This window comes from Miniopterus schreibersii, assembly GCF_964146895.1.
Source record: "Miniopterus schreibersii genome assembly, chromosome: 1".
In the NCBI taxonomy this organism is placed as follows: domain Eukaryota; kingdom Metazoa; phylum Chordata; class Mammalia; order Chiroptera; family Miniopteridae; genus Miniopterus; species Miniopterus schreibersii.
In genome coordinates this window covers 30,187,910-30,214,379 of record NC_138101.1, presented here as the reverse complement: position 1 = coordinate 30,214,379, position 26,470 = coordinate 30,187,910, and the positions used below count along the sequence as shown (strand labels likewise).

At 39.3% G+C, this 26,470-nt stretch overlaps 1 protein-coding gene across 2 annotated transcripts; it reads left to right on the top strand.

Annotated features, from left to right (window-relative positions):
- The first annotated feature begins 2,618 nt into the window (after positions 1-2,618).
- On the top strand, positions 2,619-26,470 carry NMU (neuromedin U). Of its 2 annotated transcripts, XM_081150453.1 has the most exons (10): positions 2,619-2,834; positions 6,279-6,337; positions 12,420-12,467; positions 15,802-15,861; positions 17,375-17,404; positions 17,494-17,544; positions 19,121-19,195; positions 22,331-22,384; positions 23,462-23,501; positions 26,224-26,470. In XM_081150453.1, exons 1-9 carry the CDS (start codon positions 2,726-2,728, stop codon positions 23,495-23,497), a joined length of 522 nt encoding a protein of 173 aa, XP_081006579.1. In that variant the 5' UTR covers positions 2,619-2,725; the 3' UTR covers positions 23,498-23,501; positions 26,224-26,470. The 2 variants fall into 2 exon arrangements, with proteins under 2 accessions (XP_081006579.1, XP_081006580.1); XM_081150454.1 differs by lacking the exon at positions 19,121-19,195 and having other exon boundaries at positions 2,639-2,834; positions 26,224-26,312.

The window sequence follows — 26,470 nt, the reverse complement described above, 5'->3', positions numbered from 1 at the left end:
CCTCCATTGCAGAGATCTGGGATCTAGCTTCTTTGAAATATCTGGACAAAAGGAGACCTTCAGAATCAGCTTCCTTCTATTTGGCCATTTCTGGAACCCCCAACCTTTGTTTATGGGTGCATAAAGTACCTATCTCCCGCCATCTATCATCTTTTATCATCCAAGTCACATAATGGCATGACTATTAGTTTGCAAGTCTTTTCTTAAGTATTTCTTCAAAAATAACAACTCATAGAGTTGTTATACACAGAGTAAAGAAATATACACTCAGTAATATACACACAGTAAAGAAAAAGCCATAACTAGGGAGTAAAGTTTGCCACACATTTACCCAATAAAAGTTACAGAATACATAAGGCATCCTTACAATGGGTAAGAAAAAACTAACAATCCAGTGGGGGTAAAAGTGGGCAAAAGAGAGAAATGGACATCTCACTGAAGAGAAAACAATAATGGCCAATACACCTGTGAAAAGATATTTGGCCTCAATAGTGCTGGGAACTGCAAATTCACAACGAGATGCCACACCCACCAAATAGGCAAAGATTTTTGCAAGCACATGGAGCAATGGAAACTTCATGCATCGCAGTGGAGTGTAAATTGGTACAACACATTGGAAAACAATTTAAAGCGGAGTTTAACTAGATTATCCCCTATTACCTAATAGCTCTACTACTCGCTAGATGCCTCAGAAAACTCTTCCACACATGCACCAAGGAACATGTACAAGGACATTCAGAACAGCCTGGTTTGCGCAGGAAAAAACTTGCAATGCATGAGTTGTTTCTTTGGCTGATCCGCTGGGAGTATGGAAAGGACTGAGCCCCGTGTTTTCAGGCTTCTCTGTTTTCACTGACATCTCATCCCACATAGGCCCTGAGACTAGGGATCTTTCAGTGCTCCTTCAGGAGGTACAAGGAAGGCAACGGGGAACCAGAGCCACCTCCAAGGCCTACATCCTTGTTTCATTTTACATCCTTTATGTCTTTTGCACTACTGTTTTTATTATTCTGGGACTAAATCAAAGGACAAGCAATCTTGAATCAAACCTATCTTCAGCCGCCCTTGAACCTGGACCAGGCTCTATAATCTGGCCTTGCTCACCCGCTTCATATATATAAAGAACTTGAAAATGGTAGGCTTTTTTCCCTTCACTTTTTCTGTCAGGGTTATACTTGGCCTGTCTCTCTATTTCTGACAGATTACTCTCCCAATCCGCCTTGTAGTGCAGTTACATGAGTGTGAGTTTGGGCTTCTCTGCCTAATTGTAAACTCCTTTTGGAAAGACCCTACTGTTACTAAATGTATCAATAGGGGCAGGCCTGGTCTATAGTGGGTTGCACAGTGCATGCCTGATATGTTAAAAACCCTGACTTGGGGGGGAAAGCATCTTGAGAGCAGAAGGGCCACTGGCTCTCTCACATGCTGACATCCTTGAACAGACTGTACACATCTCTCCAAGCATCACCAAATGAGAAGCATCATACTTTAGCTTCCCAGGGATGCCAAGAATATGAAATGAACTAGCATGGGCAAGTGCCTGACTTAAAGATGTCCCTTAGGAAATGTTAATGTCCGTCCTCCCTCCCTCCCTCCCTCCCTCCCTCCCTCCCTCCCTCCCTCCCTCCCTCCCTCCCTCCCTCCCTCCCTCCCTCCCTCCCTCCCTCCCTCCCTCCCTCCCTTCCTTCCTTCCTTCCTTCCTTCCTTCCTTCCTTCCTTCCTTCCTTCCTTCCTTCCTCCGTGTTCCTTTCCAAAGGAAGTCAGATAAGATCGCTCCTCCTAGTTCTATGGAAGGAAATTAAACCTTATGAGGCAGTGTCCTGGAAGAGGCCGATCCTGGACGGTCCCACTGAGGAGGTAAAAATTCGGGCGGAGGTCAGGCCGCCCTAGAAGTCAGAATGCAGGGGAGCAGCGGAGCGGAGCCCGCAGGGAGAGGCGCTACCTGAGGCCCGGGAGTCGCCCGGGGCGCAGGACACCTTCCAGACGCGCTGGGAGCGCGCGCTCCGGCCCCGCGGCCCGTCTCCCTGACCTGCACCGACGGGCGCGCGGCCCCTCCTGATCAGCCTCAGGCCCCGCGGGCTTTGGGGAGATGAACGCCCCGTCGGACCAGGACTGTTTCCGCAGGCCCGGCGTTGCATTAGAAGCCGAGGGGAGACCCGAGCAGAGGCCCGGAGCTGGGGGACCCGCGGCCCCGCACAGGCGGCGCGGGGCGGGGGGAGGGGAGGTGCTTCTGCGGAGCGCGAGGAAGACGGGGCGTCCCGGGCGGGCGGAGGAGCGGGGCCGCGGGCCGCCCTCAAGTAGGAGCCCGAGCCCGCGGGGCCACCTGCATTGCCACCCCCTCCGGCGCCCGCTCAGGTCCTTCCGAAGGAGGGAATGGAGTTTATTGTTTTAATTCCATTCTCCCCTTTCCCCAAGCCCCTAGGCGGGGGCGGGGACGGCGTGGCGGCTGAGTCAGGGCTGGGGCGGGGGGCGCGGGGGCGGCTGAGGGTGGAGAGGGGCGCGGGTCGCGGGTGACGCGGGAGAGGCGGCGGCGGGCAGCGGGGTGACGCGCCCGGGGACAGCGCCGCCTGTGCCCACGTGTCCGCGAGATTTAAAAGTTGGCGGCGCGCGGGGCGGTCAGTGCGGTGGCTGAGCCCCACGAGCGGCGCTCCGGGGACGCAGAGGCGAGGCCAGGGCACCGCGCGGGGCAGCGCAGGTCGCGATCCCGAGCCACCGCCGACGCGAGATGCCGCCCGCAGCGAGCCGCCGCCCCGGGGCGCCCGCGGGACTGGGGGCTGCGGCGCCCCGGCTCCTGCGGCTGCTGCTGCTCGCCTGGTGCGCGGGCGCCTGCCGAGGTAAGCCGGCCCGCGCCCCGCGCCCCGCGCCCCGCGCCCCGCGCCCCGCGCCCCGCGCCCCGCGCGCTCTGCCCTCCCTCCGGGCCTCTGCGGGTCTCGCCCCGGACCAGGGGCGCGGGCAGCCGGCGGCCCGGGGGCCACTGGCCCGGCCGGAGCGCGTTCCGGGCCCGGCTCTTGGCGCCCGGGAGGCGGGGGACAGCCCGCGGTGATGAAGCGCGCAGGGCCCCCGACTCGGATGGGATGGCCCAAGGTGCCGGGAATTAAAACAGTGGAGGTGAAAACGCTTTCCCTTGGATGGCGGCAGAGGAGGGACTGGCGGCCGGCGCCCCGCGGGAGGGAGTTGGGCGCCTCGCCGGCTCCGCGGAGTAAACTTGGAGCGCGCGGCTCCTGCTGGGGCGATGGGGCTCCCCACAGCCCGCTCCAGCGGTTTGGGGGGGGGCTGTGCCTTACAGGTTTCAGGCACCAGATCTGGAGAAGGAATCGAGACTTTTTTTTTTTTAAGTCGTACAGAGTTGGGGAGGCACGTGCCCAAGCAGGCTTTCGGTCAGCGCTGCGGCTGAAGTCCGGGCAGGGGGAAGTGGCTTGATGACCATGGGGACGCCCTGAGCTTCCGCAGAGGAAGGCAGCGGGGGAGCAAAGGCGGGTCGGGGAGGGGGCCTGCAGCTTGGGAGGCGGGTAGAGAGGGCGCCCCTCGGAGTAGGGAGACACCCACCGCCCTCTCAGGGTGCCTGGAACCCTGAGGGCACCGCCTCCAGAGCGCCGCTGCCCAAGGCCAGGGACTTTGGAACTTCCCCCCGTTCCCCGCTTCCCTCCTCCCTCCCCAGAAACAGCGGCTCGGCGTCGGCACGGAGAGCACTGGGGCCTGGAAACCGCTGCTGCGGGGACCTCGCGGGGCATGTAGCTCAGCGCTCAGTTAGAGGTGGGGGCACTGACTATTTTTATTTCTCTAGTGTATTTTGATTTTCCCCTTTCCTTGGTGGGGTGCAGGGGCAGGGGTGAGGGGTGTCCCCCTGCTTGAAAAACAAGGTAATTTGACTTTGAAATCTAAGCATTCGGAAGCTAGGAGACCTAAACCTTCTCCATCACATGACACAACATGACTTATGCAAAGTAATGGTGATATTTTTCAATTTTCAATGTTACTGGTAAAATTTGGGAGGTAATCTTTAGCTGGCTTATTAAGGAAGCAGAATATCATAGTTTTAAGACTGTGTTTTTTTCCTCTGTAAAGCAAATATACTTTCCATGCAGGTTACATGCTGTAGGTTTGCAGTGATTTTTGCATCAGTGAGAGAGAACTGCTTTTTGAGGAGGTGGGGAATTTTCAGGCTGCTGGTGATTGAACAGAAACGATAGAAGGCAGCAGCTGCTTTCTAAAAAAGACAAGTCTTGGGCTTTATTTTCAAAACAGCATACCTGCTGTCTGACAAGTTGACTCATAAATACCCCCAATATTTCTCAAACAAAGAGGTGAGACGCATCTGTCACTACACAGAGGTCTCCTAGACTACCCTTTTGTGTTTTCTTTCCCTTCAGACCTGCTCTTGATACTAAAAGCTAATTCTATGTCTCTACAGTTGTGCTGGGATGGGGATAGGGTGAATATGCAGTGTGATGCCCCCTAGTCCTAAGTCTTTAAGGACGGCACTGATGGGGAACCTTGACACATATGAACACAGCTGAGAGATAATCTACCAAGAGTAACCATTACAGAAGATGCAGCTGGATGTATCTAAAAACAGCAAAAACATGTCATGAAGCCAGAGGAAAATAAAATAGTGTCAGTAAGTGTAGCATCCTTGGCAAAAATGAGTTAGCAGAGCATGCAATAGCAATGAGAAGATAAAGGGCCAGTCGGATTCTGTGGATGGAAACAGTTTACTATTCAGAGAACAATATTAACATTTCCTATAACAGGAAATTGTGGATATCTGCCACAGACTATCACTTGATTTGATCTGTGACAGTAAATGATCAAGTGCCCAAGACTAAATTAAGAAGTGTCCTTTTCTAGTCAGGCCCCTATTCACTGAAGTATTCTTGAAAGTCAGTCACACTGAGTACATTCCATTGTGTGGATGTACTATAATTTGTTGACCCATTCACCAGATGATGGATATTTGGATTTTTTTCTACTTTTGGCTATTATGAATAATGTTGCTATGCACATTCATGTAAAAGTTATTGTATAGACATATAAGTGATTCTTTCCTGAGAGTAATGCCATTGTAATGCTATTAGGTTTATTTAATAATTATATCTTCTTATATTAAGTCAAATGCTGAACTATCTAGTTGAAATAGGAGGGTAGTGATGTACAATGAGAAATATTACCCCAAAATGAACTACAGTCATGTGCTGCATACAGTCAATGATGGAGGTCCCAGAAGATCATAATAGAGCTGAAAAATTCCTATTGCCTAGTGACATCCTAACCATCCAAAATACAATGCTCGTGTGTTTGTCATGATGCTGGTGTAAACAAACCTACTGTGCTGCCAATTGTATAAAAGTATAGCACATACAATTATGTCCAGTATATGATACTTGATAATGATAATAAACGACTATGTTACTGGTTTATGTACTTACTATGCTATACTTTTGATCACTATTTTAGAGCGTGCTGTTTATACTTACAAAATGTTTGCTGTAAAAACAATATGCCACATTGTTAGCAGCAGCCTCATGCATCTCGTTTACCGCGTCTCTTGATATTGTTCATTTTCTCGCGCTTGATTTAATCTCACGTCATTTTGTTCATCAGGGCCCCTAAGCATACAAAATTCCCTGCTAATCTTGCCAGTAAGAGGTGTTTAGTGATTGATCTGGAAACAAAATTAAAAGTGATTGACTACAAGGGTGGAAAGTCATGAAGTTATTGCTCACCAGTCAGGCATATCTCACTTCACCATCGCTACAATCTTGAAGAACAAAAACAAAGAGATGGAAGCTGCTAAAGATCCACCTCATTGAAAACAACAAGACTAACAAAATTTGAGAAGGCCCTATGGCAGACATGGAGAAACTTCTAATGGCCTGGATTGAAGACCAGACGCAGAAGTGTAACCCTCTCAGCACCATGATGATCATGGCCAAAGCAAAAAGTTTGTTTGCAGTGTTGAAAGAAAAAGCTGGACCTGGCTACAATGTTGAATTTACTGCTAGCTCTGGGTGATTTAAACAATTCAAGAATAGTTACTCATTCCATAATGTGAAAGTGAGTGGTGAGTCTGCGAGTGCTGATATGAAGGCAGCTGAAGAATTTTTGGAAACTCTAGATAAGCTGATGTTCACATAATAATATCACCTAACAACAGATTTCTCAGAACATATTCCCACTATTAAGTAACTAATAAATGTATGTATAAATATCAATGTATAAATATTTAATTTTTGAAGAAATACTCTAAAATTAACGTGTGGGTATAATTTTATTTTTAGGTGCTCCAGTATTACCCCAAGAACTACAGCCTGAAGAAGAGCTACAATTGTGGAATGAGGTAAAGAATTATCCTTATACAAATTAGTAGAAACTTTACCCTTCTTTGAACTTATCATGGTAAAATGAAATAATATAATTGAGATTTGGAACAACTATGATTTTAGTAACATTCTGATATTACAGTATTTAGAATTACAATTTTTATTAAAGAAGGAAAGGTGAAAAGAAACAAAAGTAAAATGTAAAGTAAGATGACAGAAGTAAGTCCTCATAATAGAGTACTTACAATAAATGTTAGAGGGCTAAAATACACCACTTAAAAGACAGAGATTCTCAGATTGTATTTTTTTAAAAAAGATGTAGCATATGCTGTCTATAAAAGTTACACTTAAAATGGAAAACAAACAAAAAACAGGCTAAGCATAAAAGGATGGAAAATGATGTACCAAGCAAATATGAATGGCAAGAATATTGCAGTAGCAATCTTATATCTGATAAAATAGAATTTAACTGAACAAACCATTATAACAAAGAAGAATCATATATACTGACAAAAGAACAAGCAAAAATATACAATCATTGTCAATATATATTAATAAAACAGCCTCAGAATTTATTTAACAGTTGATAGAACTTCAGGGAAAAATAGGTAAATGAACAGTTGTAGTTAGAGACTTTAATATACCTCTTTCAAAACTGATAGTTAAAACAGGTAACACATAAGTAGATATATAAAACACTTACCCATACAATTAATACATTAGAGCTATTATATTTTTTAAATCCTGCACTAAATCATATGCACATTCTTTTTGAATATAATTGGAACATTGACAAAAATAGACCATGTGTTAAAACACAAAGAAAGTTTCCATAAATTAGAAAGGGTCCATTTTCAATGTTTTAAAATCATAATACAGTAAAATTAGAAATTAATAACAAAAGTATACCTTAAATATTCCGTCTACTTAGAAAATAAATATCATTTTGGTAAATAACCCTGGGTTAACAAGGAAATGATAAGATATTTCAACTGAATGACATAAAAACATTATAAGTCAAAATTTGTAGGCAACAACTTAAACAATAGCTAGAGAGAAATTTTAGCTTCCTATATATTTATCAGGAAGGAAAAAAATTCAAAAACAAGCTAAGTAGTCAACAAAAAAATGTGGGGAAAAGAAACAATAGGGAAAATTAAAAGAAACAGGAATGAAGTAGATAATAAAAATAAGGGCAGAATAAATTTTAAAAAGAGAGAGGGGCGAACAAATTAACAATTTAACAAAACCAAATGCTTGTTCTTTCAAAATGTTATTAGGCACTGGCAGTACTGATTTTAAAGGTAAGAGAGAAGATAAAGATAAACAAGATATGAACTGGAAAAGGCTAGGCCACCAAAAAAACCCAGAGATTTAAAATGTTTTAAAAACCCATTATGGGTAATTAACTGGCAAGTTGCCCAATTCTGTAAATAGCACACAAAAACCATGGACTTGTATACTTTAAATGGATTAATTGTATGGTATATGTATTATATCTCAATAAAACTGTCACCCAAAAACATTATGTACAGCTATATGGTAATAATTTTGAAAAGTCACAAGCAATGAATAAATTCATAGAAAACTAACTGATGCCAAAAAGGTGCACTAGGAACACAATAAGCACTAAAGAAACAATTTATTTTTTCCTTTGTTTTTCCCCAAAGCCTCCATTATTATGATACATAGTAAATGTATCTAAAACTTCTCCATAAAGTATAAGTTTGCTCTAGAATTTTGTTATATAACCTTTATCCAGTTAAGGAAATTCTCTCTTTAATTATCTTGTTAAAAGTTTTGTTAATCTTAAATCAAATTTTAACTTAATCAAATACTTTATCTGCATTGGTATCAAGATAAGCAATATACCTTTTCTCCTTTATAATTATGATGAATTACATTAAGAAATTTCATTTAGTTTTTTTCAGAAACTTCATAAATGTAACCTAAAATTGATATGGAAAAGTATAGGTGAACAAATAGTTAAGGAGGTTTTAAATATAAAGAGCTAAGAATGATAACTTGCCCTGCCAGATATCAAAGAGGTACTATAAAATTATAGTTATAAAAAAGGTAAAGGCACAAAAACAGACAAATGAACCAATGGAACAACGACTGGAGCTTGGAGAGTTTAGCAGACACTGTCGGTGCCCTGTCATATCCCTTTGGCATTCACCATTCCAGGACACTCCAAATTTGCTGATTCTAATTGCATGCCACTGTGAATCTGCCTGCTTGGCCTATGCTCAGGGCAGACCAAAAATGCCTGGGAGTAAATGCCCCCACTGAGAGCATTCCTCAATTGATGACCCAAGGGAGTTAGCTCCCTTGGGATAACCCTGAGTTCTACATTGGCTCCCAGTGTTCCCCAGACATCTTGGCCCCAGTTACCCAGAGTGGTCCTGGGCTTGATAACATTCCCTTACTGGATTTCTTCTCTTCCTTGTTTTACTTCTCTGCTCTTCTGTTAGTGCTTCTTGGGCCATCTCCCCCCATATCTGCTTATACCCACATCCTTATCTCAAGGCATGTTTCTGGGGGAAACCAACCTAAGACAGAAATTCACATACATACAAACTTAACACGATAAAAGTAATACTACAAGTCAGTGTGGAAAGGACAGATTGTTTGGCCAATGAGGGTTGAGAAACTGTCTTGCTCTATGGAGGAAAGTAAAACTTAACACTCTATACAGAGGTGGGCTCCAGGTGGATTAAAGATTGAAATATAAATGGTAAAATTATGAAATTGATAGAAAATATTTTCTACTAGGAAAACATCTTTGTGAGCTAGGGGCAGGGAAAGACTTCTTAAATAAAGCTTCAAATGTAAATCATAGGGCCAAAAACATGATGAATTACATTAAAAGTAAAGATTCCTTTCAACAAAAGACTCCATAGAAAAAGGTAAGAGCCTTTGAAAGGAGATGTTAACAATATCTAAAACTGATAAGGGATTAATTTCTAGAATAACCTAAGAAATGCTATCAAATCAATTAGATAAAGATGGGAATCCAAAGTAAAAATAGTAAAAGGATAGAATAATTTAAGACGAAACCTAAAAGGCCAACAAGCATCTAAAGCGATGCTCAAATTCATTAGTAATAATGAAATGAAAATTAAGAAAACAGTGAAGTGTCACTTTCCACCCATTAGTTGGGCAAAAAAATTGAAATTTAGATAATGGCAGGTGAGAGCAAGGAGGTGGGGTGTATGAACCCAAGGATGTGGTGAGTGTCAGCTCTGGAGCCATCTTGATTTCCCCATGGTCTAGCATTGCCTCCCGTGGTCTAGCATTGCCTCCCGTGGTCTAGCATTGCCTCCTGTGGTCAAGCATTGCCTCCCGTGGTCTAGCATTGCCTCCCGTGGTCTAGCATTGCCTCCCGTGGTCAAGCATTGCCTCCCGTGGTCAAGCATTGCCTCCCGTGGTCTAGCATTGCCTCCCGTGGTCAAGCATTGCCTCCCGTGGTCAAGCATTGCCTCCTGTGGTCAAGCATTGCCTCTCCTGGGTATATAGCCCAAAGATATTCTCCTACAGATCCACAAGTACAGGACAGATGCAAGGAGGCAAAGGAAGGATTGGAGGGAACCTGGCTCTCCATCATGGGGAATGTGTGGGCAGCATGTTGCAGGGATTCTGCAGGGGTTAGCAGCAGCATACTAGACGTACCCACTAACGCGGAGAGATCTCAGAGTATAGTGTTAATTGGAAAATACCATATATGTGTACCAAACAACAATAAAATTGTGTAAGAACCTAAGCAAATGGGGATCCACATCAACTACGTTAGAAGAGTTGCCTGTGCGAGGATGGACTAGGAGTAGGAAGTGGAAATATAAAAAGAATAAATAAATAGAATCCAATGATAATAGTGAGCTATGGACTGAGGAGACCACCCTTTGTACCTAGTCACTCCCAACAACATATATAAGGGAAGAGACAAGACAGATGGTGAGGGCCAAGTACTAAACAGTCTTTAATAGCGTAGGAATTCATAAAGTCTATTATGAGGATCTTTGCTTTGGTATATCAAAATACACACTGGAAAAATATAAACAAGGTGAAGGATAATTTAGACAACAGGTAATGTATAATAAACATTGATTTTAGCTTGAAGTCATCTGTACTTCTGTGGAAAATTTTTGAAAAAATATTTTAGATGATAGTGCTGGGTAAACCTCTGAGATGTAAAAGCCTTATAATTTAAACAAGTTAAGATGCTAAGAATACTAGAAACACAGATTTTCAGCTCTTATACAGAGAACTAATGGACAGGAAAGATGAACAAGCAACGTCTATCTGCGAAAAACCGAAATGCCAGTTATATCTTAATACATTTTCAAACAAACTCATCTGTGGACTCTACAGAGTTCTCGAAATCAATTAGTGGCACTTAAAACCATTAGGGCCAGAAGCTGAACGACGTGGACAAATGCTAACCCAAATGGAAAGTGGGCGAGCAATGTGGCTGTGCCTGTTCAAAGAAAGAAGAAAGGATGGAAAGCTTTGCGGTTATCTTCTAATTTGATTAACTGGTATTTTTTTCTTATTCTGATGTTTTTATTCAAACAGTGCTGCTGCACTGATGAGTTAATCTTGTGGTCCAAGGCGCTCTGTTCTCAGACGGGGCCATCTCTCGGAGATGGGCAGCCTGGCCTGTGGGTGGACAGCTTTCCCCCGAGGTGGAATGTCCCGGTGCTTCCTCCTCCTGAAATCACAGTAAATATCCTTGGGGGGCCATACGCTACACCTGGGTCACAATTCAGAGCTTTAAGGGCATCTTCTTTGGCTTTCCCCTCCCAATTGACTTCTCTTATATTTTCCCCACAAATTCAGTTACATTTATTTAAGTAATATTCATTGAACACTTACCCTGGGCAAGTCGTTTATGTCATAGCCCCTGCCCTCTAGAAGCTGATCGCAGTGTGTGTGCCCGTGTACGTGTATGTGTGTCTCTGTATTTGTGATTCTGGGTTTGTACAGCAGGGCAGAGGGAGCAGGTGGGTCGGTCCAAGGGACAAGTGGAACAAAACAATTCCCCTGAACCTGGGAAAGAGAAGATGACAAGTTCTGTGAGGATAAAAAGGAGAGAGACATAAGCTTATGCTTTTCGACAATATTGGGCACCTTTGCATTTCTCTCATTTAGAGAATCATATGTTTTAGGAGATGTTCAACTTGGAAGCAGTAAGGAACTTGAGAAATTATGACTGAAGAGTGTGATAGTCCCCCCTCAGTTTGGTGGGAGAATGGAAATTAAATTAACTGATCAAAAAAGAATTCTGAGACTAGAAAGGGGCCCCTGAGATGTTACACCATAAACAGGATTTGACCTAAATGATTCCAGACAGACAAGAGTCAGTACCATTTTTTTTTTGCCAGTCCCATTTTTAAAAGCCCACCAAAGAAATAAATGCCAAAACAACTTCAGACATCCAGCTCAGTGCTTCACTTCTCAACACAGTTTTAAAAAGGATTAATATAAGTCTTTCATATTACAGTTTAAAATCTGTCAAGCTTTCTCTTTAGGATAAAAGTTGAGAACAGCTGGTTGCCAACTGTAATTCAATAAACCCTTGTAAAATAGAACTCTTTTCTAATGCTGGCTCCTTGGTAGCAAACTAGTAGGTTGCCCTTGTTGTGTAAGAGTTTTTACCATGTGCTATTTATCGTGCTATTTATAATTTGGCACTTAGGCTAATACCATTTAATTTAGATGGTGTGGTTAGATTTACACGTAATAAAGAACCACATGATAACAAGGTGCTCCTTAATTCCGAGGCCATTGTTTAGTCACCATTCACATTTCTCAGGCTGCAGAATATGGGAAGTGTCTTTATACTGTCTGATGATCCCTATGAACTGTTCTTGGGAACATATGCCCCCTGTTGCTGGTGGCAAATTTGGGGGAAATCCCAATTCCAGGACTTCCTTAGAGAGCTTAAGAGGCTCCTCTCTCCCAAATCCAAGAGTCCTACTCTGTCCCGGAACTTCAATTACTATTACATCGGTAACTTGACTTTGTGAAGTCTGCTTTCCATTTTCTGCTACTTTCTGTCTACCTCCAAGATGTAACTGGCATTTTTGTTTTTTACAGATAGAGGCTGCTTGTTCTTCTTTCCTGTCCACCAGTTCTCAGCCTCAGGTAATCCCAGTGGGAGGAGTTGTGTAATGATGTTGGCATTTGTGTAGTGCTGAATACTCCGTTTTCCCCTTTGGATCTGTCATTACTTTACAGACTTCTTAAAAGATGTTGACTTATTAGAAATTATTACATCATCTACAGGTAATATTCACAGCTAAGAGCTTATGCTGTGAAGTGCTAGGACTTTTACCTCTAATTAAAATAGATTTGAGATGATATACAAATATCTTGGAAATTAAAATGCTAATTAATATAACGTGTCTGTTGCTGTATTGGGAGGATAATATCTGTCCCTCAGTTGAGTCTGAAACCCATGGAGGGAGAAACTTATAGAATCAGACTTAATGGAGATCAAAGCATCCTTGTAACCGAAAAGTCAATTTATGAATTCGGCCTTAGAGCTGGCACCGTGTGTTTGCTAAAACTATCCCCAGAATTAAACTGGGTTAGACAGTGACTTGGGGCCTCCCGCCAGAACGAGGTTTTCTGCAACAGGGCAGAGACCTGACAAGAACAGCTGGCTCCCTAAGAGGAAAGGGCCTATTGGAGCATGCCCAATTTCCTCCTGGCAGTGGGCTCTCAGGTAACTCCCTCCCCTCCCCAAGGGAAAGAGTTAAGAGGGGCGGGGAGAGAGCAGTGTCAGTGTCGCTCCTGTACTTGGAAACATGAGGAGTGGGATATAAGTGTGTCCTCCTTACACCATCTTTACTGGGCACTACTGCTCCTGCCTGCAGCTGCACCTGAAAGGCAGGCACCGCAGAGTTAGCCGTAGGTGTCTTGACCTTTTAAATAGTATCACTTGTCTTCTGGGTGGAGAAGAGGGAGCAGAGAGCCTGCTTTGACCCTTTCGGAGCAATCAGCTGTGTGCCTTGGGCGTGCCCCCCACATAGTCTGGCCAAGGTTCCTTGCCCTTCACAGTCCTTTCAGAATGTCATCCTGGCCGGTGTGGATGATGCTGTATTTCTCCTGCCTCAAGCCTCTCCTTGGCCTGCAGAGGATGACCTGCAGAAGGTTAGAGGCATGAGGTGGGAAAGCAAGACGGGGATGGTAAGAGGTGACCTGTTTATGAATAATAATTCGAAGTACTTTAGGAGCGTTGACAGGCATATAACATGATGGATACAGTGCACAAGCTTTTGTGTTGTATTTAAAATTCAGGGACACCCTCAGAAATCACTTTTATTTCTGCAGTTCTAAATGGACAAAGTTTAAAGCACTCGTCTAAATACAGTCAAGATAAACTAAGCTTTTATTGGATTTGGATAGTGCATACATTTTGAGGTGAGGCTGGTAAATTTATTATGGAATCTTTTACATCACCTGATATGGTTTTTAAAAATCACTAATTTTCACATTAACTATTATTTTATTTTATGCAATTATCTGAATTGTGCTTCAAAACATTTTTACCAAATAGAAAATAAAGGACCTTTAAGGTCCACAAATAAGACAATAAAATATTAAAAATTTAGTATAAAATAAATCCTTAAAGGATAGTTGTAGCTCCTTAAATAATGGCTTCGTGTAAAGAGTTGCTGGAGAAAATATAATTTGTTTTGAAACTTTTTCTGTCCAACTTCAAACTTGTTGTCAAGCCTCACCCAGCTTAGACTATATTTTCTAAGGAGACACTCGTGTGTCTGAATTTATTCTTCAAATTAAGAGATACATCTTTGACAAATGACATCACTGGATATTTGTTTTATATTTTGCAGCATTTCTAGATGGGCCATAAGAAGAAGTTTCAGGGATTTCTTTCCAGGTTTTTATTGGGTGACCTGTTTCCCCAGCCCCTGAAGGGAAAAAGTAAGGGAGGATGTCTCAGTGTTCACACTCTTTTTTCTCTCATCCAACTGCCACCCACAGGGGTAGCAGTCAATGCCAGCGCAACACAGGAATATCTAAAGGTCAGAAGACCTGGTTCCCAGGCCACACTCTACCAACTACGGGCCATGTGTGGTTTTGGGCGAGTGACAGTCTTTAGAACCTTCCTTCTTTCATACATGAGGATAACCGTCCTGTCCTGTGTTTTAAGGATGGAATGTGAATTATGTATGTGAAAGTGTTTTGTAATTTATTGAAGCACTATGTAAATACGGGGCATTTAGTATTATTAATAAATATCCCCACAAGATGCATGGCAGGCAAACAAGCAGAAGAGAACACTGCAGACCTCTGGGCTAGGAAGGGTGCCCTGGGGAGCCATTTCATGACTCCAGCTGTACCCTTAACTAAAACCAACCATATTAAGCATTCGCTGTTGAGGACATTGGTGGCCCCAAACAATCCTTTTGACACGTCTTCTAAGTTATGAGTAAATACAGCTGGAAATCAAGCTTTACGGGTCCCACGTTTTTTAATGCTACCATTGTTAACTAATTGCTAGGTACCTGGCGCTGTACTAAGAGCTTTGCCTACATTTAATCCTTCCAAGAATTCTCTGCAGTGATGTTGTCATCCTTGAATTATGGCTGAAGAAACTGAAGCTTAGAGAGGTTAGGTAGCCAGCCCAAAGCAACACAGCTAAGGAAGAGTAGAAATGGAATTTGCACCGCTGTAGAGCTGCAGGCTGCTCAACTCCATAGTCCATGTTTTGAACCACTAATTATATCACCCCCATGGTTCCAGGTCCTCATTATTTCCAATGTGTATTTATTAAGTAATCAATTGTTTATGGTACTACTGTGTTAAATTCTGTGCAAAGTAGGTTTCGCCCCTGCTTGTCCATTTGTGCTTCTCACCACACCCAGCTGGCTGCTAACCACAAGGAGCCCTGCCCTACTTCTGTACTCAGATGCTTTGAAAAACCTGATCCTGGGTGTGCAGTCAGCAGCCTGGAAGGGTGGTAACTCAGATTAGGTGCCCCATTGACCGCTCCTTCCCCTCCAACTCCCATTGTTTTTGAGCAATTGAAGGATTTTCAAATTAGCCAATAATGAGTAACATTCAGCGAGGCTCACAGCTTTGGCAAGTAGACTCAGACTCGGCTACAGACTGGGGGAAATTATCCCTCACTTGGCACTGCCCTCATTACTGTCTGTCACAGAACTCCATGAAATCTTAGCAAGTGCTGAGAGCTCTGCATGTGGACCACAGTGGAAGCCTTAATCAGTGCATATGTACAGTACGTAGATGGCTTTTTCCTGTTTGGAAGGAGCTAAGTTTTTGTCATGAGAAAAATCAAGGGATTCCACAGAGCTTCCATGGCCCACGAGGAGGATTCTGTTCTGGGTACTTGGAATACCCTTACGTTCCCAATATTCTACAGTTATATCTTCTATGCAAATGTGGTTAAAACAGAAGCATAGCCTGTGTATCTTCTCATTTTCATTAGGCATCCAATGCATTGGAGGAGCTTTGCTTCAGAATTTTGGGGACTCTACCAAAGCCCCAGGTAAGGCTGAAATAGTGTTTTATTTGTAGGCAAAAAATTGCTCAGTGATATCTTGGAATTCCTACTAGAAGAAAATATACTCAATTTAGGAAGCAAGCCGAGAGGAGCTTGAAGAGGATAAGCTGATTTTGGATTAAAAACAAATACCTCAGTTTCTCTGACGTCTGAGAATTTAAGGTTATATCAGTGGAGTTTACTGTCACGGATTGGAAAGTTATATGTCCCCCTCAAGTATGTGTTCTACCTCTGATGAGAGAAATGTGTGGTCATTTGGTTTCTTTTCTCTCCCTGACTCATACTACAGTCAGAGAACAGATGCATCTTTCTTTGTTAGAGAGGACATGAAGAATGCAAGAAAAGCAAACTAGATCGTCAATGTCAGTGGGAAAATTATATTCTTCCAGTGATGTCTTGGTTTCTTATTAAAATTACTTGATTCTTCTGGGACAAATTTTTCACCTGAAGTGAGGATAGGTGAGAAATTGAAAAATAGCATTATGTACCATAGCTTATTTTATATTCTGTATCTTATAGATGTACTTATTTTAAAACTACCTTATTAAGGACAAGAGCCTCAAGTTTAGAAATATATTTTTCATTAGCAATTCTAATTTGACCATGATCATCGGTACATTCGGACTGCCATACCTTTCACATACAATAACTCAAAGAAACCTTGATTTTTTGAAGGCATAAATGTTTCTGAAACTAAGTGTTTATGACTGTATTTGTTTCAGTGATTTTGTTTTTGTTGTTTTTTTAAATATATCTTTATTGATTTCAGAGAGAGGAAAGGAGAGGGAGAGAGAGAGACAGAAACATCAATGATGAGAGAGTCATTGATTGGCTGCCTAGCCCGCAACCCGGGCATGTGCCCTGACCAGGAATCGAACCCCAATCGCCTGGATCCCAGGTGGACATTCAACCGCTGAGCCCCGCCCGGCCGGGCTGTTTCAGTGTTCTAATGGTCATTTTCCAAAACTTTTTCTTTTAATTAAAATAAATGACTATGGTGTTTATCCATGCATTTCCTTTTATATTAAAAGCAAATGAGAACAAAAAAGAATGATATGAATCATTCTTAGAAACAGATTTTTGGAGGGAAAGAAGAATATAGAAAACTTTAACTCATAATCTTATTATTTAGTGATAACAACTACCAATATTTTCATGTGATTTCTTCTTGTCTATTTCTCTGAATGTCCTGTAGGTAATCGTATCATTCCCATTCTTGAAGGATGTTTCCAATATTTTACTCTAATGAATAATGCTGTGGTAAAGATCTTGTATACACTTTATTTATGAACAGTCTTTAATTTCTCATTTATTTTTAGAGGAATATATGCTTAACCAATTTCAGTCTTATATTTTATATATAACGTCATATGTTTTAAAAACTTTTGTGACAACTTTATATTATAAATTTTATACTACATAATATATTATACTTAACATACATTATAATTTTATGTTATGCATAATATAGTGATAGTTGTATATCTTTTTTCAACAGGAAACAGATGAAAAAGTTAATACCAAAAGGGTAAGGTGATTTCCATAAATATATACATTAAAAATAATAAAGAAATCTACTAATCATCTATAGTAAAGCTCACTACATTTTTTTAACAGTTCTTATTTCATTATTCGAAGACACGGAAGTTGGGCAATTCAAATGTTGTGGTAAGTTGTAGAATTACTTATTAGTAATCACTGGTGCTTTTTTCTAAACCTGTTTTTGCAGTTCATTTAATAGAACTAGATCAAAATTCATGTGTTGTTGTTTTTTACTTTAAAAGTTTATACATGCATGAACAAATAGCAATCAATATTTATTATACATTTAGTTTCTTTTTTATCTCAATAACTATATGCATATTAAAGTCATTCATTCAAAAATTATTTACTGAGTATCTGCTATGTGCTAATCACAATTCTAGGTACTAGAAATATAGCAGTAAATAAAATAAAAATTAAATAAGAAATCCCTGCTGACGTAGGACTTACATTCTAGAGGCAAAAACAAAACAAAAACACACACAAGTAAAACATATTGTTTTAGATGGTGATTAGTACAAGGGAAAAATAGTTTTATCCAAAGGCATTTTAAGAATTATTTTAAAACATGATTGTTAAAATATAATTAAATATAACTAGAAATATCCACTTCTATTCCTAAGATCTCCTTATTTGTTATTAGCCATTTAGCGTGAGAATTTACTAAGGTTAGCCTGATACCAATAACTTGAACTCAGTTCACTTCTAAATTGCGTGGTTTTCTTTTTCGTGCATGGATTTAAAAAATGCTAATGAACCTACTTTGGTGTTTCAGTTAGAATACTTAATAATATTTGACTATAATATTCTTTCTAAGCTTGTGACTCACTACCATGGACCAATTTAGGGAATGAGGAGCGCAGTGTATTTCAAACATGTATGTACCTGTGGAAAGGGAACTGTACTCTTACTCAGTTTGAAATGTTTATCACGTTGAGTATTCTTACATATGAGGAGTTGAAAGTTAGGTTATACTGCCTTTAAAAACCAAATACAAGTTGAATTGGTTAATAAATAATTGTTCTATGGGCCTTAAGGTAGTCCATTTGAAAAGTGATTTTAATATTTGTGAGAAGGTTCGATTCAAGCCATGCCTTTAGAGTGAGACCGAAGCAGGTAGCCACATGTCCCAGGCGTGCTTTCATTTCCTCCTGCTTGGCATCTTTACCCTTTGAGAAAATGTATCTTAGTCATATTTTTCGCTGTCAACAACACATCATTTTTGTGTCCCATCGTCTTGTTCCATATGTTGAACTTTAAATAAACTACATAATTTGTAAAGGAGATTCCTAGATGTGTGTACAGCATAATCATCTAGAGAAACATTATCAGAGTGAAAAACTGCTTGTCCCCGAGTTGTCTCCGCCTGGCCCAGCGGGTGTTGAGTCTGGAGGCAGCGCTGCTCCTGCCTGTCAGGTGCGGGCCCTGTTCTCCCTCCCGGGCTGAGCGGGATGAAGCCCCCAGGGAGGTGCTTCCCCGTGTAACGCGGACATCCCGCGGGGCTGCCAGATTGGATTCCATCTGCTGGCCAAGCGCCGCAGTTCTTTGAAATGCTCATAAAGGCCTGTCCGAGATAACATCTTTCTTGTTCTGTTTTGTTTGGAGCAAGTGCAGTGGGTAAAAACAAACAAATAGGAGCCCGCCTTTATGCGCAGTGCTGAGACGCCTTTGTGCTCACTGTGTGTGTGTTCGTGTCTCTCAGTCGTCTGTCGTGCATCCGTTGCTGCAGCTCGTTCCTCAACTGCATGAGCGAAGAATGAAGAGGTTCAAAGTGGACGTATGTAGCAGACGGCACCGTCACCCGGGGGCCAGGGGCACCTGCTGGCATGGCACCGTCACCCGCCCGGGGCACCTGCTGGCCCCAATGCTCTCACACCGGGCAGCCAGGACGTCCCCTCCCTTCCCCACAGCGTGGCCCTGCCTCAGGCTCTGGGCAGGGGGAGCTGGGGTTAGGGCCCTCCCAGTGGGGAAACCTGCCCTTGGCTTAAGGGACAGAGCCAGGCCCTGGGCGGGTGCTTGGTGGCTGCAAGTGTGATCCCTGGGCAGGGCACATACAAGAATCTACCAGTGAGTGAGTGCACGGATCAGTGAAACAGCAAATCCCCCTCCCTCTCCCTCCCTCCCTTCCTCCCTCTCTCTCTCCCTCTCCCCCCCTTCTCTCTCTCCCCTTTCATCTCTCTTAAATCAATAAAAAAGAAAGAAAGAAAAGACAGGACACAGCTAGTGTGCCTGGTCATTAGGTAAAAAACAATTTACTGCCCCTCTGTGTACTGGCCAGCAAGTGGCTGGGATGGCAATCTTTCTATCCAAGTATTGAAGTGTTAGTAAATGTAATTTCTATCCAAGTATTAAAGTGTTAGTAAAAGTAACACTTTAGGCTCAAGAAATAAATATATCAGAAACTAATTGTAGGTGTTTTGTTTTACCCACAATTAACAAAAATATGGCCCCAAAGCAGTATCTATGTACAAGATAAATATAGCTTTGCTAACAGCTTCTTAAAGTAGAAATTGTGGAGTTTGTATTGTTATTTGAAAAGAATGTTAACTCTTTCAATTATGAAAGTTTCTAGGTATTGTTTTTAAGTAATGCCTTACATAGTTATAATGCATTATAATTTTCAGTCTTATCTGATCTCATTTTATTCTTTTGGCAACCCTGTTGGTACTTATATAAGTAATGTTATCCTCAGTTTACTAAAGAGAAAACAACTTGGAACAGTTAAAGGTGTTTCCCAAGATCATTCTAGCAAGCGAGGTTAGAATTTACAATTAGAAGTTCTGACTTCTAGTCTTGGCAAATATTTTTTTCACTGCGGCATTTCCTTTATAGTCTATTCTTGAATACTTCTAATTTTATTGTTATATTTTCCCTTGATTTAAATGCCATCTTAATTTTATTCTTAAATGTACTACCAAAAGTCTTCAAATACCTTAAAAAATGCATACAGTTTAGGCAAATAAATTTCTCAAAATGTGTTGTTTTTTCCCCCAGATTTTTAAAATGTATTTTTTTTTATTTACTTTTTAAATCTTTATTGGTGAAAGTATTACAGATTGCCCCCTTTTTACTCCCATTCATCCCCTCCAGAGACATAGAAGCATAGAACAGACCGGGATTTCAGAGGGAAGGAGGGGGTGGGGGAGGGGGTGGGGAGAGATTAATCAAAATTTATTTTTATGATCATTATTTCCTCCACAAATTCTTCATGCTTCTATCAAGGAAAATAGTATCTGCTGCCCCCTTGAATGAGAAATGTAAGAGGAACTGTAGTAGCCCCTTAAAATTACAGAACTTCCAGTATGTAGACAAGCAAATCAGTTGTTATCAAGCTTCCTAGAAGTAATACATACTTTTTTGAATTAACTTCTACTCTCTGAAGTTTGCTTGACTTATGAATAGTGTAAGATTTCAATTTAAAGAATCAGTTTCTTAAAATATATCAACAAATTATTAGCTTAGTATATCATTTTCACTATATTTCCAGACAACTACCTAAAAATGTAAACTGTGACTTGGTGGTATATTCTGCTGGACAAATATCACTCTTACATTGCAGCAAAACAAATTTCATAGGAGCCTATGAAAGAAAAGAATGTGAGACATAAATAGAAAAGCTTACAGTAGTGTTAGCTTTGCTGGGCCTAAGTCACCTAATTTTAAAACATATTTTTGATAGCAAAGTATTTTGGGTTCTTAAAGAAAATGAGTTTTCAGATCCTAGCACATTCCAACACTTGGCTTAAATTTTGTTTGCTAGACACCCTCACTTCCACACCCATGTCTCTCATCCCCACCTCCCAAATTATATGCTGCTCTCTCTCCAGTGATAAGACTGAAACAACCTGTATATCTGGATCTGAAAGTTTTAAATTTTAGCACATTTTAAGCACATGATAATATATATAATCATAATTGTATAGTTTCAGAGTGTACATTTTAAAATAGAAACAATTTCAATCTTTTAAGTAATTTGAGTGGAATTATAGTCAAGATGAGAATTAGGTATAAAATATTGAAAGTATAAGATTTATTTGTTGTAAAGCCGGGATTTCAGAATTTTAATAGACGTCAGAGCTATTTCTTAGAATTTAAAAATACTATTTTACTTCTATTATGGAATAACTGAAAAAGGTCTTGTTGATATATTTCATAATGATTGCCATCCTGATACTTTTATAGTAAGTAGTTGATGAAAATAAAAAGCTGTAAGAACCAATTTTATGGAAACCATAAAATGTTAAATATTTTTCCATTAAGTTTAAAATGAAATGTTTTAAGAAATGAAACACTTCAAAATATACCCATTATGAATAATTGGTTTGTTCCTATTTGATATTTTTTACATTACCATTTCTATAAATATAATTATATTGGGAAAATCTCTTCTGAAGTCTCATTAAATAAATATAGTTTACCTAAGTTGTCCCTCAATTTCTATTTAAATTCTTATAGAAATATTGTGTATTTTAGCTCTGACACAATTCTATTTTATATTTTTCCCTGTTGTTGAGTTAGCACATACAATATGGATTTTAAAGAAATTATTTTTTTATAACAAAATGTTGAAAGGAGATTTTAAATATAGTTAATTATGAAGTGTCTGTTATTTCCCTTTCTACTTATTGACAAATATACGTTGTGACAAAGTTCCTGAAAGTAGAATCTTTATATTAATAAGGAAATTATTTTAAAATATAACATTCTGGTGATACTGCTAGTTGTTGAAAAACTCTTCAGGTATAAATACAAAGATGAGCTATTTTTATGAATTATATCCTCAAGTCCTTGATTCCCTTTTTGTTTAATTATGACAGTTAGAAATAACTTTGAGCTACACTATACTCTCTAAAAGAATTTGCACTTCTTTCTACTATTATTTCATTTGTAACGTCCTCATTTTCTCTTCCAGGAAGAATTCCAAGGTCCTTTTGGAAGCCATAGTCGAAGATACTTTTTATTCAGGGTATGCAAATACTCTATTTTTTAAAAATCAATTAATATCAAAATTGAAAATTACTTTTACTGTGCATTTATTTACATTAACTCATAAGTTTTCATTGAGTTTTGAAGTTTATAGATATTTGACATCAAGTATCATAGTCTGAGATTCACTTCTGTCACCAACTTACTGCTTTAATATTATGGCATCTGTGATCTCTTCTCTAATTCCTCTACTCATGTTTGTAAATACCCCAGGTGACATTCACCTGTTTCGCAGTTTAGTTCCATAAAATTTCATGTGCAGAAAATGAGTGTCTTAAAGATGTATTACTCCTTAAGTTCTAAGGACTCATTTACTAAATGTTTTATTCAGTAGATTGGAAGAGTTATGACTATTTTCATAAGTTTTTAAAAGTAAAAAAATCAACTACAATAGAGGCTATAAGTAGACAAAACGTTGTCATTCTATTTAGTATTTTGTATGTCCATGTTGTGTATGAAATGTGAGTTTCTTTCTGAGCAGCTATACTTTCTAAAATGTTTATATCCCTAATGTAGTAACAGAAATTTTTCATTCGTTCATTCAGCAGCTAATTATTGAATTTCTACTAGGTGCTGGACAATCTATCAAAGACTGAGAATATAAAGCCAGATAGGATTCTATTCTTATGCTCTAGGAGTTTACAGCCTAATATAGGAACTGGATAAATAAGTAAATACAAAATACTATATTAAATGCACCTTCAATCAAGGGGCTATGGTTTCTAAAGGGAAGGCATGTAACCCAGGCTGAGCAGTGAATGAGGTCCAGAGAGGCTGTACGGGCCGAGTCTGACGAATCAGCAGGAATTAGCCAATGAAATATTTAGCTAAGGAATTTCAACTTTATTGTAGAGCTAAGGAAAACCATATGACAGGGTCAGATTTGCATTTTGGAAACTAATTCTAACAACAAATTGGAGAATGAATTGAAGGAAGAAGCAAGACTACATAGAGGGCAAAATAGTATCATGCATCAAGATATTATTAGGCTGTTTTCTGTGAAAATCAACCTCCCTCCTTAGTTACACTGATTTATTACTAATTTGTTGTTTTCCAGCCACGCAATGGAAAAAGATCAGAGGGTTACATTTGAAATGGTATGTGTTTCACAGTTCAACCCAGTTTGAAATTTTCTGTTATTTTCTGATATTCACGAATTATACTATGCTCAATATATTTCTATTATTTGATTGCATGTATACATTTATATTCTCTATAAATACTATAATTATAGGAGCTGTGAGGACTAGATGATGGAAAATGTCAGTATTTTAGGGCCAGTTTTGCTTTATCCATGTCATGCATTCCTCAGGTTATGCGGCAGTAGTCGTCATCACTGATTTTCTAGACATTGACCTCACCATCATTTCTTGTACAAGTACATGTAAGGGATTGTGTTCTTATTGTAGTAATCGGTGTCCAATGTAATGGGTCCGAACTTACAGAATAAATGTACTTCTGTCTTCCAAATGATTCATATTCAAAGATTCTTTATAAAAGCTGTGGTTTACCATTTCTAGAGAATAACAAAATGTGAAAGACATGAGAACATGACTTCTACTTTGGGACTCCCAGTTCCTCCTTCAGTGCTGGAGATACAGTAGACACTTAGTGGCTATTGAATGGTCCTACCTGTTTAATAAATATGTTAATCCTAATATCTTATTATGTTATGAATTTTGAAATTAAACCCAAATGCATATTGATAAGTTTATACCACAGAAATAAAAATACATTCTACTACTTTATGTAATCCTAAATGCAGATTGTATGCTGAACATATTTTTGCAAATATTTCATTCATATCATTTATCTCAACCCTTAGGTTTAGAGTGCTAAAATTATTAGTATTTTCTCAAAAAACCCCCCAAAATCAAAATGCACTATTTCTAACCAAATAAGATATCAACAAAAATTATACAATATCTAGAAAATAAAGAGAATGAAAACGCTGAATATTAAAACTTATGGGACTGCCAAATGTTCAGTGGAAAATTCAAGGCTTTAAACACTCTCAAGCAAGAAAAAAATGACTGAATTAAGGACTTAACTCAGTAAGTTAAAAAAGAACAAGATGAACCTTAGGAAAGCAAAAGGAATAAGAGTATAAAATGACAGATAAAATTAGTAAATTATAACATAGTAAAGTGGAAGATTTGGTCAATAAAGCAAATTATCTGGTTATTTGCAAAAATAAACTAGTCTAATTAGCCTAGCCTAATTAAGAAAAAGGGAGAAACTATAAGTATACAAAAATACAAGTGATAAGAGGGAAATTAAAACAGATAATGAAGAAATGGTTATTATAAAAAAGTACTTTGCAAATCTCTTGTGCCTGTGCCTCTCTACTTAGAAACCTACATAAAATAGAGAATTGTCTAGTAAAGTAGGTGCTCCCAAAATTCACCTGAGAAGAAAGGAAAAACCTAAACAGATTAATGGCCATGGGAAAAAATTGAAAACATTATCCAGAAACTCTCCCCTCAAAAAGCCCCAGGCCAACAGATTTTGAATTTTTCTAGCTCAGGGAAGGAAGAAAAATCTCAAAATATTTGTTATGAAGCCAGCCATATTTTTTTTATGAAGCTAATATCCAAATCTTACAAAAATAGTATAAAAAAGGAAACCGCAGGTCAAAGCTATTTATAAATTTTAATGCAAAATTTAAAAGATATATTAGTAAGCCGGACTTAGCAATATATTTAAAGAATTTCATGACCCCATAAGTGAAGTTTGTTCCAGCAACTCAAGATGGTTCAATATTAGGGAGCCTATTAAAATATTTTCACCATTAGAAGAAAAATTATCTCAATAGATGCTTTTGTTAAAATTCCACATCAGTTTCTGATGTTTTAAAAGAAGGAAGAGATGAATTTTCTCTTCACATTGTTTAGTACAGGTTTGATAGTAAAACACTAAGGAGCATTTCCATTAATGTCAGGAACAAAGCAAGGATGCTCTGTCACCTTTCATTTAATGTGGTTCCTGTGCATTAGCCAATTCCGTTGGACACGAAAGAAATAAAACATACAAATGTGAGAAAAGTAAAGAAAAACTTTAATGTGATCATGGGGCATAGTTAGGAACTTAGATTTTCAAACTATTTCTGGCATTAACTGGTGTTTCAACAAAGGCCTATTATGTTCATATCAGAAATATGAGCTGACATATTCTTAATTTTTTCTTTTTTCAAGGAAATAAGAACAAAGAGTTAATGAAAAAGAAACTATTTTTCATAATATTACAAACATAGAGGCACTTACATAATGTGAACAAAAAAAGTTAAATACTAAATGGAAAAAAAGTTTGTGATTGTAACATCAAAGTATTAGAGTGCTCACAGATGTGAAATAGAATTTGATCTATTATTTGAACAATTTAGTAAAAAGTTCTCTCTTAAGCTGAGAAAAATAGCTTTATTTGACTAATGACTGACATTTATTTATGAAACAGTTACTCAGATAATAGGAAGATTTAGTCACAAATACTTAAGGAAATAAGGACATGAGGAATAATCATGCAGCTTTTGAAATATTTTATTCACAAATTTTGTTGATATCAGTGAGCTTTAGGGAACCACTTTTATATATTTAAATACTGGAAATTTTTGGAAAATTCAGACATACAGAGTAAATGTCCCAGCAAAGAGATTAAATGATAGCCAAAAATATATAAACTGGAGAAAAGCTAGGAAATACCTCAGATGTCTGTTTTATCATACATGAGAAAATATTTGTAGAAACATCTATACACAAACATTATATACATATTCACATTCTCATTTATACTTGAATCTAATTTCAATTTTTCTTTTTACAGAATACCAACTATTTTCCACAGAAGCAATGCCATGGAATACAAAATATACTGATATTTTGTGTGTGTGTTTTTCTCAAAAACAATTCTTGCTAAGTTTAATATGTTTGAGAATTCCTGTGTTGTAAATATTCTTAGTAAAAGTTGGTCAAGATTATAAATGTTTAATTTGTTGAAAATTTAAAAAGCATCTTAAAATATCTTTTCTTAGTGTTGTAGTGATAACTAGTGTACAATAAAGCTGTAAATC